The following is a 12,571-nucleotide window of genomic DNA, read 5'->3' as shown; positions in this document are numbered from 1 at the left end:
CTAAGGCTAAGGTATGTCAGATATATAGTGACCCTAGTGCTAAGGTATGTCAGATCAGTTACACTAAGGCTAAGGTATGTCAGATCAGTTACACTAAGGCTAAGTTTTGTCAGATTAGTTACACTGAGGCTAAGGTATGTCAGATCAGTTACATAAAGGCTAAGGTATGTCAGACCAGTTACACAAAGGCTAATGTATGTCAGATCAGTTACACAAATGCTAAGGTATGTCAGATCAGTTACACTAAGACTAAAGTATGTCAGATCAGTTTCACAAAGGCTAAGGTATGGCAGACCAGTTACACAAAAGCTAATGTATGTCAGATGAGTTACACAAAGGCTAATGTATGTCAGATATATAATAACCCTAGTGCTAAGGTTTGTCAGATTAGTTACACTAAGGCTAAGGTATGTCAGATCACTTACACTAAGGCTAAGGTATGTCAGATCAGTTACACTAAGACTAAGGTATGTCAGATCAGTTACACTAAGGCTAAGGTATGTCAGATCAGTTACATAAAGGCTAAGGTATGTCAGATCACTTACACAAAGGCTTAGGTATATCAGATCAGTTACATAAAGGCTAAGGTATGTCAGATCAGTTACACAAAGGCTTAGGTATATCAGATCAGTTACACAAAGGCTAAGGTATTTCAGATCAGTAACACAAATGCTAAGGTATGTCAGATCAGTTACACTAAGGCTAAGGTATGTCAGATGTATAGTGACCCTAGTGCTAAGGTATGTCAGATCAGTTACACAAAGGCTAAGGTATGTCAGATTAGTTACACTAAGGCTAAGGTATGTCAGATCAGTTACACTAAGGCTAAGGTATGTCAGATCAGTTACACTAAGACTAAGGTATGTCAGCTCAGTTACACTAAGGCTAAGGTATGTCAGATCAGTTACACTAAGGCTAAAGTATGTCAGATCAGTTACACTAAGGCTAAGGTATGTCAGATTAGTTACACTAAGTCTAAGGTATGTCAGATCAGTTACACTAAGGCTAAAGTATGTCAGATCAGTTACACTAAGACTAAGGTATGTCAGATCAGTTACACTAAGGCTAATGTATGTCAGATCAGTTACACGAAGGCTAAGGTATGTCAGATCAGTTACATAAAGGCTAAGGTATGTCAGATCAGTTACACAAAGGCTAAGGTATGTCAGATCAGTTACACTAAGGCTAAAGTATGTCTGATCAGTTACACTAAGACTAAGGTATGTCAGATCATTTACACTAAGGCTAATGTATGTCAGATCAGTTACACTAAGGCTAAGGTATGTCAGATTAGTTACACTAAGTCTAAGGAATGTCAGATCAGTTACACTAAGGCTAAAGTATGTCTGATCAGTTACACTAAGACTAAGGTATGTCAGATCAGTTACACAAAGGCTAAGGTATGTCAGATTAGTAACACTAAGGCTAAGGTATGTCAGATCAGCTACACAAATGCTAAGGTATGTAAGATCAGTTACACAAAGGCTAAGGTATGTCAGATTAGTTACACTAAGGCTAAGGTATGTCAGATATATAGTGACCCTAGTGCTAAGGTATGTCAGATCAGTTACACAAATGCTAAGGTATGTCAGATTAGTTACACTAAGGCTAAGGTATGTCAGATCAGTTACACTAAGGCTAAAGTATGTCAGATCAGTTACACTAAGGCGAAGGTATGTCAGATCAGTTACACGAAGGCTAAGGTATGTAACATCAGTTACACTCAGGCTTAGGTTTGTCAGATCAGTCACACTAGAGCTAAGGTAAGTCATATTAGTTGCATTCGTGATAGGTTAGATTAGCTACATTTACACAACAGGTAAAATACCTCCCTCCCCGTCATACCCGTCACACTCGTAGAGAATAGGCCATAACAGTCACTCTTATAGTAAGGCTCGTCTTCCCCTCACTCTGGTAGTAAGTACGTCATACCCGTCACTCTGGTATACACTATCCTTGTTTATCTGAAACATGCCCTTTTTGTTTAGGATCGGGCCAGGTCCACGGTACTCTACCTTAGCATCCTTGTTATGACGCTTGATTTTTGTTTAAGTTAGCTACAATGTTCACTGGCATACATCATCTTAACCAGCAACCACCTTTAAACATTTGGCCAATACATATTTTTGGCCTTTCTTCCAAAAGCATTTGCGTGGCACAGAATTAATAAGCATTACTGCGTTGGAATTTCTTAAAGTGTATGACAGACATGCCATATAAACTGTCTGAAATCATTTAATAGGTCAGTATTTCTAGATTTGAATTTAAATGTTTACTTAAATATTTATCGACATTCATACTAGATTACAAATGTTTGACACACTTTAATACCATACCCCTATATTGCCAGATGAAAGCATCGATTGATGTTGACTTTGATGTGGTGTGGTCAAACTATTTCAGATGGACGACGCAGCTTTCCTGTCAACTTATAACGGTCCAATTTCCAGCAGGAAGATCTATTTGCAGAATGAAATTTCGCACTTGTAAGAATATATGCAAGTTTTTTATTTATATATATATACATAGCTTATAAGTAATTCTTCATAAGTAAAGTACCAAAACTTAAAAACCAAATTTCCCTACAACAATATGTGAAACCCTGATTTTCCGATTTGTTGACATCGGAGCAAGGCTCCGTTCTCTGTGTTACCCTTACTGGTACGGGATTTGCAGTATATTCTGTTTGCTTACAGTTTCTTACAGAAAGGAAGTTCTTAGGCTACTATGGATGAAGAAAGATGCAATTCATTTCCCATCTGCCTCATTAGGAAACCATATGAAGCTAGTGAAGTACAAAGTGAAAAGCTGTGGAAACGACAGGGTGTCACGTGAGTGTAAAATATACCATGGAGATATGATTTAATTTCTGTAAGAAACAATTGCTTGATGAAAACGTGAACTCCTCTATAAAAAAGGTAACCTAATGAAACTTTTGGATTGTCGTCCGGTTAAAGTGAAGGTCAACGATGTCTTCTCTTTAGTGTGTTCGTCTCTTCAATTTCTGTTGTCTTTTCTTGTCTTTTTTGAGCACAAGCTTTGTCTGAGTGATGAGCTAAACTATGTTGCATACATGTTGTTATATCCCTGTCATATAAACGATGTTAAAGCTTGTCCGTGTGTGTTGATACTGTGTTATATAATATATTTCTTTGTTAATTCGTTTTAAATGACAAAGTATATGTGTTACGTTCAACAGTTGTTCGAACATCGTGTGCAGAGTTGGTGTTACGTATAAAGACAGACTACTCATCCAGCCTTCTGCGGTTGTATCTGCCCAGTGTGTTTGTGGTGATCATGGCCTGGCTGTCCTTCTGGCTACGTCGGGATCAGGTCGCGGCCAGGACCTCACTCACAACGCTATGTGTCGTGTCTATGATCACGGAAAAGATGGGAGTCAGCTTCCTCATGCCGGAAGCGGTGGGTGTCATGGCAGTGGAGATCTGGATGTTTGTCTGCCTCACTTTCGTGTGTGGGGCACTTTGTGAGTTTATCTGGGTGCATACACTCACCGAACTAGAGAGGAAATCAAAAGTGAACGGAAGCAAGCGAGCATCCTCTGTTACATCAGCCGATATTCCAGGGGCGGTCCAGGTCCGTTGTCATAGTCTTTATTGATGCTTTTTGTTGTCTTATGTATTTTATCTGTTTATATCGGATTATTTGTTCTTTGACATCCTCCAATCCTATATAACCTGATATCTCTTACAAAGCCTAATGTAAAGTGTCCAAGTTCTGTTAAATCAAATCATGATAATTTTGTATGTTGCTTTTTGCAAGAAATTCTTGATGTTTCTTTTTTGCGTAAAAATTAATTGCCCTTTAATCGACCCAACTGTTATTTCTCTGAATGTACACAATACATCATCACTTGGAAATACATGTGTCATTCCTTTGCATTGCTAGTAGCCACTTACTATTACTTATTGTGATGAGTTAAACATTCTAAGACATTGGTATTTCCCACACAAATCAATTTTAAAGTTTAATCAATATAAACTGGATATCAGTAATGACTCCTGATGTTTAGCAGTAAAACGCATTATAATCAGTATTTGCTTCTGATTTGTAAACAGAAATACGATCAAACAACATGTTAAGCCGGAGAAATAATTAATACACTATTTCAATATTTACTATATTTATTTGATACATTAGGTAACCCACTTTTTTCTCAGTGTCATACTATACGTGTCTTGCAGTTTATTGATGAGTACATGTGTTGTAAGTGATGGTTAGTTATCATGTTTGTCTATTTTTTCAATTTTGTAAGAGACACCTACGTTTATTAGGGGTGTCTTTTTATGAATAATTTGAAATGAAATAATGCGACTTGATTAATAGATAGCAGTAAACAACCTATCTCTATCTAGTATCTACAAATGTATAAACGACAATAAACGAGTAGGGAACCCTCTGTATATATATTAAAATATACGGGAGGAATTCAGCTAAAGACCTATTTCTTGAAATTAACCTGCATATTATATTAAGAAATTACTTTATTACAAAATTAATGTTATCATTTTTTATTCCAAAAATATGAATCAGGACGTATAAAACATAATCAAATTTGACATTTAAAAACCCTCATATCATTTCTTGTCTGGTCAACGCTAGCATTAACTGCCGAGGTCATTATAATTCTGTTCTCGCCATCTCATCAGGTAACAAAGAGAATATGTTCATCACTGCTGCTGTGATGATTGTAATGGGTTGAAAATAATGAAATGTTTAGTATGATACCACGGTATATAATAATTGTAAAGTGAATCTTCAAATACAAATACCCAAATGATACGCAAATCAAAGTGATATACTATATAATGCAGCTTAATAATATGGAATTGTTTCCTTTTTCAGAAGAAAACATCTCTCACTGATGGGTCTGCAATTCGTAAAAAGTGGACACGACTCGCGTACTGTGGGATTTTCCTCAAATCTGGCCAGTTGGATACATGTGCAAGGATTCTTTATGCAATTTCGTTCGTCAGTTTTCAGATAGTGTACTGGACTTACTTTCTTCTTGTGGATTAGATCACATCAGTTGTAGAGTAAATGTATGTCGAACTATTGGTGTATGCTGTTTATCTCCAGCATTACTTAAACATTTCACGAAATACAAATGTTCAAACGAGTTGTTCTTTAGAAAGAATAAATTGAAAACAGATGTCGAACCTCATAGTCTATGCAACGTAAACTATAGAATATATATATATAAATACCTAACTGCAAATACACAAGGAAAAGGATAGAAAATTAAAGTATATATACTTAGAGAACAACAATTAGAACCAAGACAACGCCAAAACAAAAAGAAGAATCACAAATCCAAACAATAAAATTGAGAAGGAGAATAACGAGTTGCTCATTAAAGTTGAGCGCTTCCTACACTAAGTGTGATACCCGTTGTACAGTGCCTCCTGTGAAATCAAACATTCGGCACCGGTATCAACAAAACAGCAGGATCAAACATTCGTCACCGGTATCAACAAAACAGCAGGATCAAACATTCGACACCGGTATCAACAAAACAGCAGGATCAAACATTCGGCAACGGTATCAACAAAACAGCAGGATCAAACATTCGGCATCGGTATCAACAAAACAGCAGGATCAAACATTCGGCAGCGGTATCAACAAAACAGCAGGATCAAACATTCGACACCGGGATCAACAAAACAGCAGGATCAAACATTCGGCAACGGTATCAACAAAACAGCAGGATCAAACAGTCGGCATCGGTATCAACAAAACAGCAGGATCAAACATTCGACACCGGGATCAACAAAACAGCAGGATCAAACATTCGGCAACGGTATCAACAAAACAGCAGGATCAAAAATTCGGCATCGGTATCAACAAAACAGCAGGATCAAACATTTGGCACCGGTATCAACAAAACATTAGGGTCAAACATAATGAAACAGCTCAACACACTACGACAAATCCAAACTTTAAGCCAATACGAAATGACAATTTTAACAAAAAAGACAAAGGGAAAACTGTATGAACCCAACTATAAAAAAAAACAACTCAAGTGTGGTGTAAACAGAGTACTTTCAACCTGAGTGATTTTATATTTTTATGTTTAAGACTTAAAAATTCTTATCCCGGGGTTAAAATTTCTCTCATAGCATCACATAGGTGTATATAATTATTCTGATAAATAAAATCACCATCGACCTGATATATAGTAAACCAGTTATGATTAAAAGACAGTAATCCCAGTTGGAAATCGTAGTGGTTGGCAGGTCTTCACATCCAGACGCTACCTTGTGATGCAGTGACGCTCCAGGTACATGTAGCTGAGAACACACCATGCATCACTTATAGAGATTGTTTCTGCTATGGATATTGTCACGGAATAAATAACATAATTTCTTGTTATACTCGAAGTATGTCAAAGTAGGAGATCAACATAAAAACAAACTCATTTCAATAGCTTTCCTTCGGCACGATAGATAACTCCTACAAGTTCAAATATTTAACTGATTTTGTTTACAACGATTTTTTTAATCAGTAAACATACAAAGACTAAGAGTAGCTTGTCTTAAATATTTAATAAATGAAATACGTCGTTTCCACATTTCAATGCAGAATCAATATTTTGCCATCATCTGACGATATGAACGTTATCGAATATTTGAAAGAGGAAAGATCCTCTTGCTCTGTGTGAATGATTGTTACTTCCCTTTATCTCGAATCAGGTTCGATCGTTTCTGAATTTATCATCGTCTATACATCGTGACAAATATTATAGGTTACGCGATAAAGTCTTCTGTGTATAACACGTAGGCAGTTTCCGACGGTTGTGGTGTTTCCAGAAATCGGATGACAACGTCACAAAACATGCATATTTAGATGTATGTTGTGTAAGAGCACACCGATGACATTCTTGCTTCAAAACAAATTAAATAAAGAAATTACATATTATAACAATACAATACAAACTCACAATGTACCTGTGATATGACGAGGCATAGCCCTGAGGATTATTTGTGTTTGATTCTTGTAAATACAATTAGCGCAATTGTTCTGTCTCATGACGCCCAAGAACAACCCATGGAATTAATTTCTAAAAGAACAACAAGTGTTATTTGTAGTACTTCGTGGTGTAATACATTCCCACTGCTCCAATTAAATTTTGTCAGGGAGGGTTTTGTTAATTGCCAACATTTTGAGTAGTGGACTTAATCTATTAAACTTCGAATTAAATATCCCCCATGTTTTTGTAAACACTTTGCTAACATGTTCGCGAGCACCACGACATTTGGAATACTGTCTGGTGATTTCGAGTGCGAGATATTTACTGGTCTAAAACTTACGGTTTTGTGATTTAATGGTTCCCGTAAATCAAGCTCCACTGTACACTTGTGTGTCCACAAATACCATGTGATTTAATGGTTCCCGTAAATCAAGCTCCACTGTACACTTGTGTGTCCACAAATACCATGTGATTTAATGGTTCCCGTAAATCATTTGACAAGTTTGAATGTAAATGGTGTTGAATACAGATCACAAGTTTTTAAATATAAACTATACACTGGCTTAGTGTTTAAATGATGTTCCATTCGACACGCTATGCATAGAAGGGTTTTTCTTATTTATTTGTTTTTACAGCAATTGATTATTTTGCAAATATTGTCGGTCTTATCAGCAAGAACATATTACACATGTGATGGTATGGTGGTTGGCTGTACTACAATTGACCGACATATGAGAGCCTACTCGGTCTCTATCACGTACTGCTGACCCCAGCTAGCATACCTCACCTTGACCTCACCTTGACCTTTCCATAGCTGGTCAGTACGCATGTATACATTGAATAAACATGTTCATATAGCGGGGTGGTTTTACAAATAACCAAGAGTTCTTTAAGATTCATATTTATTCCATTTCCACAGCACAGATATAACATTGTTCAATATCCTAGTGTATAGGTAGATACATACACTCTGTGTATGGCACAAAGCCAGGAATAAGGAAACCGATGTCATCAAACTGCTAATCACTTAGTACTGAATAATTCGATTGTCAAAAGACGTATGTGTCGGTGTCCAAATCAACATGTCTGCTCTCCTACAAAATCTTTCACAAAACTGACACAATGAAATCCCGCCAAAAGTGACCAATATATGACTGACAAATAAAAACACAAATCTATACAAAATATCTGACCAATGACAATAGCATATAAACAATAACACACTGGACCTTACATAACCACTCCATGGAATATTATACAGGTAAAGATCACACCACAGGACATGTACGTCATAATATCAACACATACAAATAACATGCTGGGCACAACATAGAATATAACACAGAGTATTTAATTAATATAAAATACAATGAAATATGACTCTGCTACATTTACATGTAAAACCATGAGGCACAAATAATACAGAACGTACATCATGGATGTATAAATTAGAGCAAACGAGTATCGTTGCCAACAACACACATAACGTGCTGATAGATATGAGTAATGCTTCATTAGCACAATACATATGGGTAAATTGCAGATTGCAAATGTATGCCAAGATAGACACCGACGCATCAATGTTCTATGGGAAAAATTTAGTACAACAGAGAAGATAAACATCGCAACTGTTTTAATGGGTATTAGCAGATATGCAATTTAACGCACTTGTGCATCCATTATTTAACTACCTAGACGCAAAATTTAAGGAAACAGAATAAATGCATGGTTAAACGAGCATGTAAAATTGTTCTATCTAAGTAATTGAAGAATAGATATAAAGTTATAGGTGTATATTGCTCATATAAGACTGTAAACAATGTTTAAGTAACACACTAAGCTATTTCAGACATGAGGGTAAGCTATCAGCGTAATTAAATTTCAAACAATACTAGATACTATACTAATATCACGCAAAACCCAACTTGTAACATAGGAGTAATATGATAAATACTGGCATGCTATTTGAATTTAAGTATTAACAAACATTTAACATAAATGTATAGGCCCAATTTTTTAGAAAGTAGTTATCCTATAACAACATGATCAAGTAACGCCCCTTTACTATGGAGGAAAATGTCAGTTACTTATATAACCTTCATTCGTTTCCCTCATCAACATTCAATATACACGTTACTCGTTACGGTTCTCGATGTAAAAAGTGTAAATGACGGGTACACAAAACCCCTTTCAGGTTATATGGAATATTCCCCATGATCGATTAACGCATTTACGTATTAATTGGAAGTTTGCTTGTTTTAGATCCAATATTCGATCAGCAATATTAACATGGTATGGGACTACATACAATTACGTCAATTAGTGAAATAATAAGATCAATGGTTACTTCAAATAAAAGTGATATTTTTCGCTTCAGGACAAAATCTCATTTTCTTTGAAAATCGAACTCGTATAACCAATGGCATCGACCCGCACAAGTGACAGTGAACAATGCATACGAACATAATAAAAATAACGCCATTAACAAAATAAGAAATGCACCAGTACGATCATATGATGGCGACAATCAAACGTGCCCTCATCATCAACCTGTATCTTAGAGAAACATGTGCTGTACGTGTTACCCGTCTGCAGTCGATATCTATGATGATGTCAACCACTGCTTTGAATACCAACCAATTCAACTGCAACATGTAATCATCAGATGTAGGGAAGCAGATATTTCACTATCAAGAAAGGGAAAGTTCACGATCGGAAAATCAAAACATAACACTTACCATAAACTTACAAGTAAGTGGTCCCCGTTGGTCATGTTGAGATCAATGTAAGTGCCTGATGAAGAGGAGTCGGAGCTTTTCTTTAATTTTTTTTGTAATTAAGAGACAACACATCGCCGATATCTGAAAGTAAAAATGAAAGATTTGGCAATATTTGAGTAACTACCGGAAATGCTCTTCATTAAATAAGCATCGTATGAATACAGAATTAAGAAGGCCAGAAGAGGGGAAAGTTTGTCCGAATATTTGTCAGGAATTTTTATATTAAACTCTATTCAAATAAAGATAATTCCAACTGAAAATAAGCAATCTGCAAACAATAGTCAACTGTATTCCTTCTCTAGGGAGGAATGGATGGCCAGAATGTGATCGGTAGAGTTATTTTCGGGCTTTTTTTGTTGAAACATTCGTCCACGACTACAGCAGCAATGCAGGTCCAAATATGAAAACAAAGAATGCCAGATTAAAAGATCAGAGTGTTGTTGCTTGGTCAACTTCACACTTAAACTGAATGGGAGGTCTACACATATGTATCAATGTATTTAATCAGGTAACTCAGGACACCTTTTTGAGCCCCATTCAATCAACCAAACATGTTTGCAATTCAATAAAGCTATTTTCTTCTTCTTCAAGGTACAGTCCATACCACTTAAGTGTATTCTCGGACTTTGATTAGTAACATTTACTGTTAGTACTCGTCAAATTGTACGAGGCCAGTTCCTACCCGACTGATCAGCATATATAGACGTGTCGCTTGGCAGTCACATGTATCATAATAATGTAAAAATGATAGTCACGGACCGATCGGTTTTCCTCAAACTCTACACTGCACGAATATTACTTTCCTTGTAAAGGGCCGGTTTCCAAAATGGCCCCTTCTCTGATTCAAATTTCCTGTTGGTGGTGCATTGCCCATGCCGTTGTGGTCACAAATCTATAAAGTATAAAGATTTAGGTCACTTGGTTTGTTTTTTATGGCTCCTCAAAGTTGTACCTTTCAGAAGCTGTCTAAGTGTTGATAAAATGTGCATGTTATGTAAAATATTAATGAAAATCTAATCAAATGATGGTCACCGTAAAGAATACATTCATGGCATGATTGTGACAAAAAATCATGTTTCCATCGCGCCATTTGGCTGTTTTATGGAAGAAACAATCTCAAAAATGCCATTTTCGATGATAACATTTTAGACACAAAAACTGTGTTTTTTAGAGAATACACCCTTTTATGGGCGTTGGATGCAAACCAATTTTTATCCTATTAAACAGTACGTAATATGCTATTGATGAGAGGAAAAATCATCAAAATGTAAGTGGTGGAACATTTTCAAATGTTGGGTTGAATTAGCCTATGGTTGAATTGCCGATTTTCGACTTTCTTTAGATAATTAACAAAAAAACGAGAGTATTTGCTCGGTATGTTGAGAATATGTACACAGATATGAAAAAAAGTGAGAGAAACACTTTTTCATAAAAAAAATCCAAGATGGCTACTTCACAAGTCCCCGTGGTTGAAGACATTGGCTGACAAATAGACAGAACAACAAACAAAACGTGTTCCTTATGATTTTGGTTGGTTTTCGCATTTACGGGAGTGTTCATAGCTACGGGCGATTGTATAATACCTATATTTATAAGTTTGGTTAGTCACATGGTAACGGGGATCTTTCATATCGAGCCCCAAACATACTTTCGACATATGCACTCCGTTGCCGCATGGAAAACTATTTCAAGTTTTGTCGGAATTTCTTTACCTGTGGTTGTAATGGTCGAGGGTTTTCCAGCGTCCTGTAATACCCAAGGTAGTACAAGATACTGGAGATGTGCGCACACATTCCCATCGTTCTCTCTCCAACTGGGCACTGGCAGTAGTAGTCCTTTATTGGGGCCTCAACATCGGGTGAAACGGTGAACCGTATCCAAACGTTATATTTCGTTTGGCTTTTGTGTCGAGAATGTATTTGACATCGGAGAAGGTCTGGGGAGTGCTGGTAAAGCCACACCTCATAGTCTCCGTCATCACTTAAATGTTCGGCGATGTAACCAGGAGCCAGAGATATCTGATACGTTCCACACGTAATGGTTCTCAAGTAATCAAGATCGAGACGGGGAAACAGTACGGAAGATGCATCCATCTTGACAAACTCGGACCTTGCCCGTCTAGATAGATCCGGATCTGTCTTGACTCTCTGAGCTAAACCATTCGGTGTTGTCAAACGGTCCTTCATACGTTCAGCCATTAGCCTATCTTTGGCATCTCTCTCTGGAGATCTCTGGTAGATCGGTCCTCTAATACCATTCAGACAGGCTGTGACGGTTCGAAGCAAAGCCTCGATGACATTGATAAAGCTGTTAGACACCAATTGCGTTCGGAAGAACGTCCAGTGTTTCAGACGACCATGATAGGATTCCACAATCCACCTCGATTTGGTGATAGTTCTGTCAAGATTTGCTTGGACGTCAGAATGTTGACTTTGACCGGGTTTCAGGTATGACGGCATGCTAGCATTGAGGCCAGAGGCTTCGAGAACTGGTAGGACATCTCTAAAACCTCGGTCAACGACAACGTTGTCGTCTGGTTGTAGCCAAGTAACTAGCTTGTCCATGACTTTTTTTGTAATTGTAGCATCATTTTCGCTGCCAGTGAATGGTCCTACTGTGTCCAGAATGTAGCCATCTGGTAAGGCGATGCTCATGAATTTGAGATAGTTTCTCTTCTTCTGGCCACAGTAGGACATTCTCTGGAGCTTGTGGTCGGAGCTTTTCTGGATATAAATATAGGTGCCATCTAATATGGCAGTGGCTTTATCTCCAAAAAATGCTTCTGAAAAGACAGTATTGTGCC

The 12,571-nt window shown here is 37.1% G+C and overlaps 2 protein-coding genes across 2 annotated transcripts; both read left to right on the top strand.

Annotated features, from left to right (window-relative positions):
• The first annotated feature begins 1,989 nt into the window (after positions 1-1,989).
• LOC110441485 (glycine receptor subunit alpha-2-like) lies at positions 1,990-5,414 on the top strand. Its single transcript, XM_021484646.1, has 5 exons — positions 1,990-2,242; positions 2,404-2,486; positions 2,697-2,831; positions 3,200-3,594; positions 4,864-5,414. The coding sequence occupies exons 2-5, from the start codon at positions 2,471-2,473 to the stop codon at positions 5,035-5,037; spliced, it is 720 nt and encodes a 239-aa protein (XP_021340321.1). The 5' UTR covers positions 1,990-2,242; positions 2,404-2,470; the 3' UTR covers positions 5,038-5,414.
• Positions 5,170-6,501, top strand: LOC110441484. The gene is made up of 3 exons (XM_021484645.1): positions 5,170-5,195; positions 5,293-5,360; positions 5,408-6,501. Exons 1-3 carry the CDS (start codon positions 5,170-5,172, stop codon positions 5,908-5,910), a joined length of 597 nt encoding a protein of 198 aa, XP_021340320.1. The 3' UTR covers positions 5,911-6,501.
• The last annotated feature ends 6,070 nt before the right edge of the window (positions 6,502-12,571 follow it).

The sequence above is a fragment of the Mizuhopecten yessoensis genome, unplaced genomic scaffold, assembly GCF_002113885.1.
Source record: "Mizuhopecten yessoensis strain PY_sf001 unplaced genomic scaffold, ASM211388v2 scaffold715991, whole genome shotgun sequence".
NCBI classification, from domain to species: Eukaryota; Metazoa; Mollusca; class Bivalvia; order Pectinida; family Pectinidae; genus Mizuhopecten; species Mizuhopecten yessoensis.
This window is presented reverse-complemented; position numbering and strand designations above follow the sequence as displayed.

Coding starts and splice junctions, on each gene's coding strand:
- LOC110441485 (XM_021484646.1), top strand. Junction 2,832..3,199: donor TGGAAACGACAGGGTGTCAC/GTGAGTGTAAAA, acceptor TACGTTCAACAG/TTGTTCGAACATCGTGTGCA. Junction 3,595..4,863: donor ATATTCCAGGGGCGGTCCAG/GTCCGTTGTCAT, acceptor TTCCTTTTTCAG/AAGAAAACATCTCTCACTGA.
- LOC110441484 (XM_021484645.1), top strand. CDS start 5,170: ATGTCGAACCTCATAGTCTATGCAAC. Junction 5,196..5,292: donor AACCTCATAGTCTATGCAAC/GTAAACTATAGA, acceptor AACAACAATTAG/AACCAAGACAACGCCAAAAC. Junction 5,361..5,407: donor AAAATTGAGAAGGAGAATAA/CGAGTTGCTCAT, acceptor AAGTGTGATACC/CGTTGTACAGTGCCTCCTGT.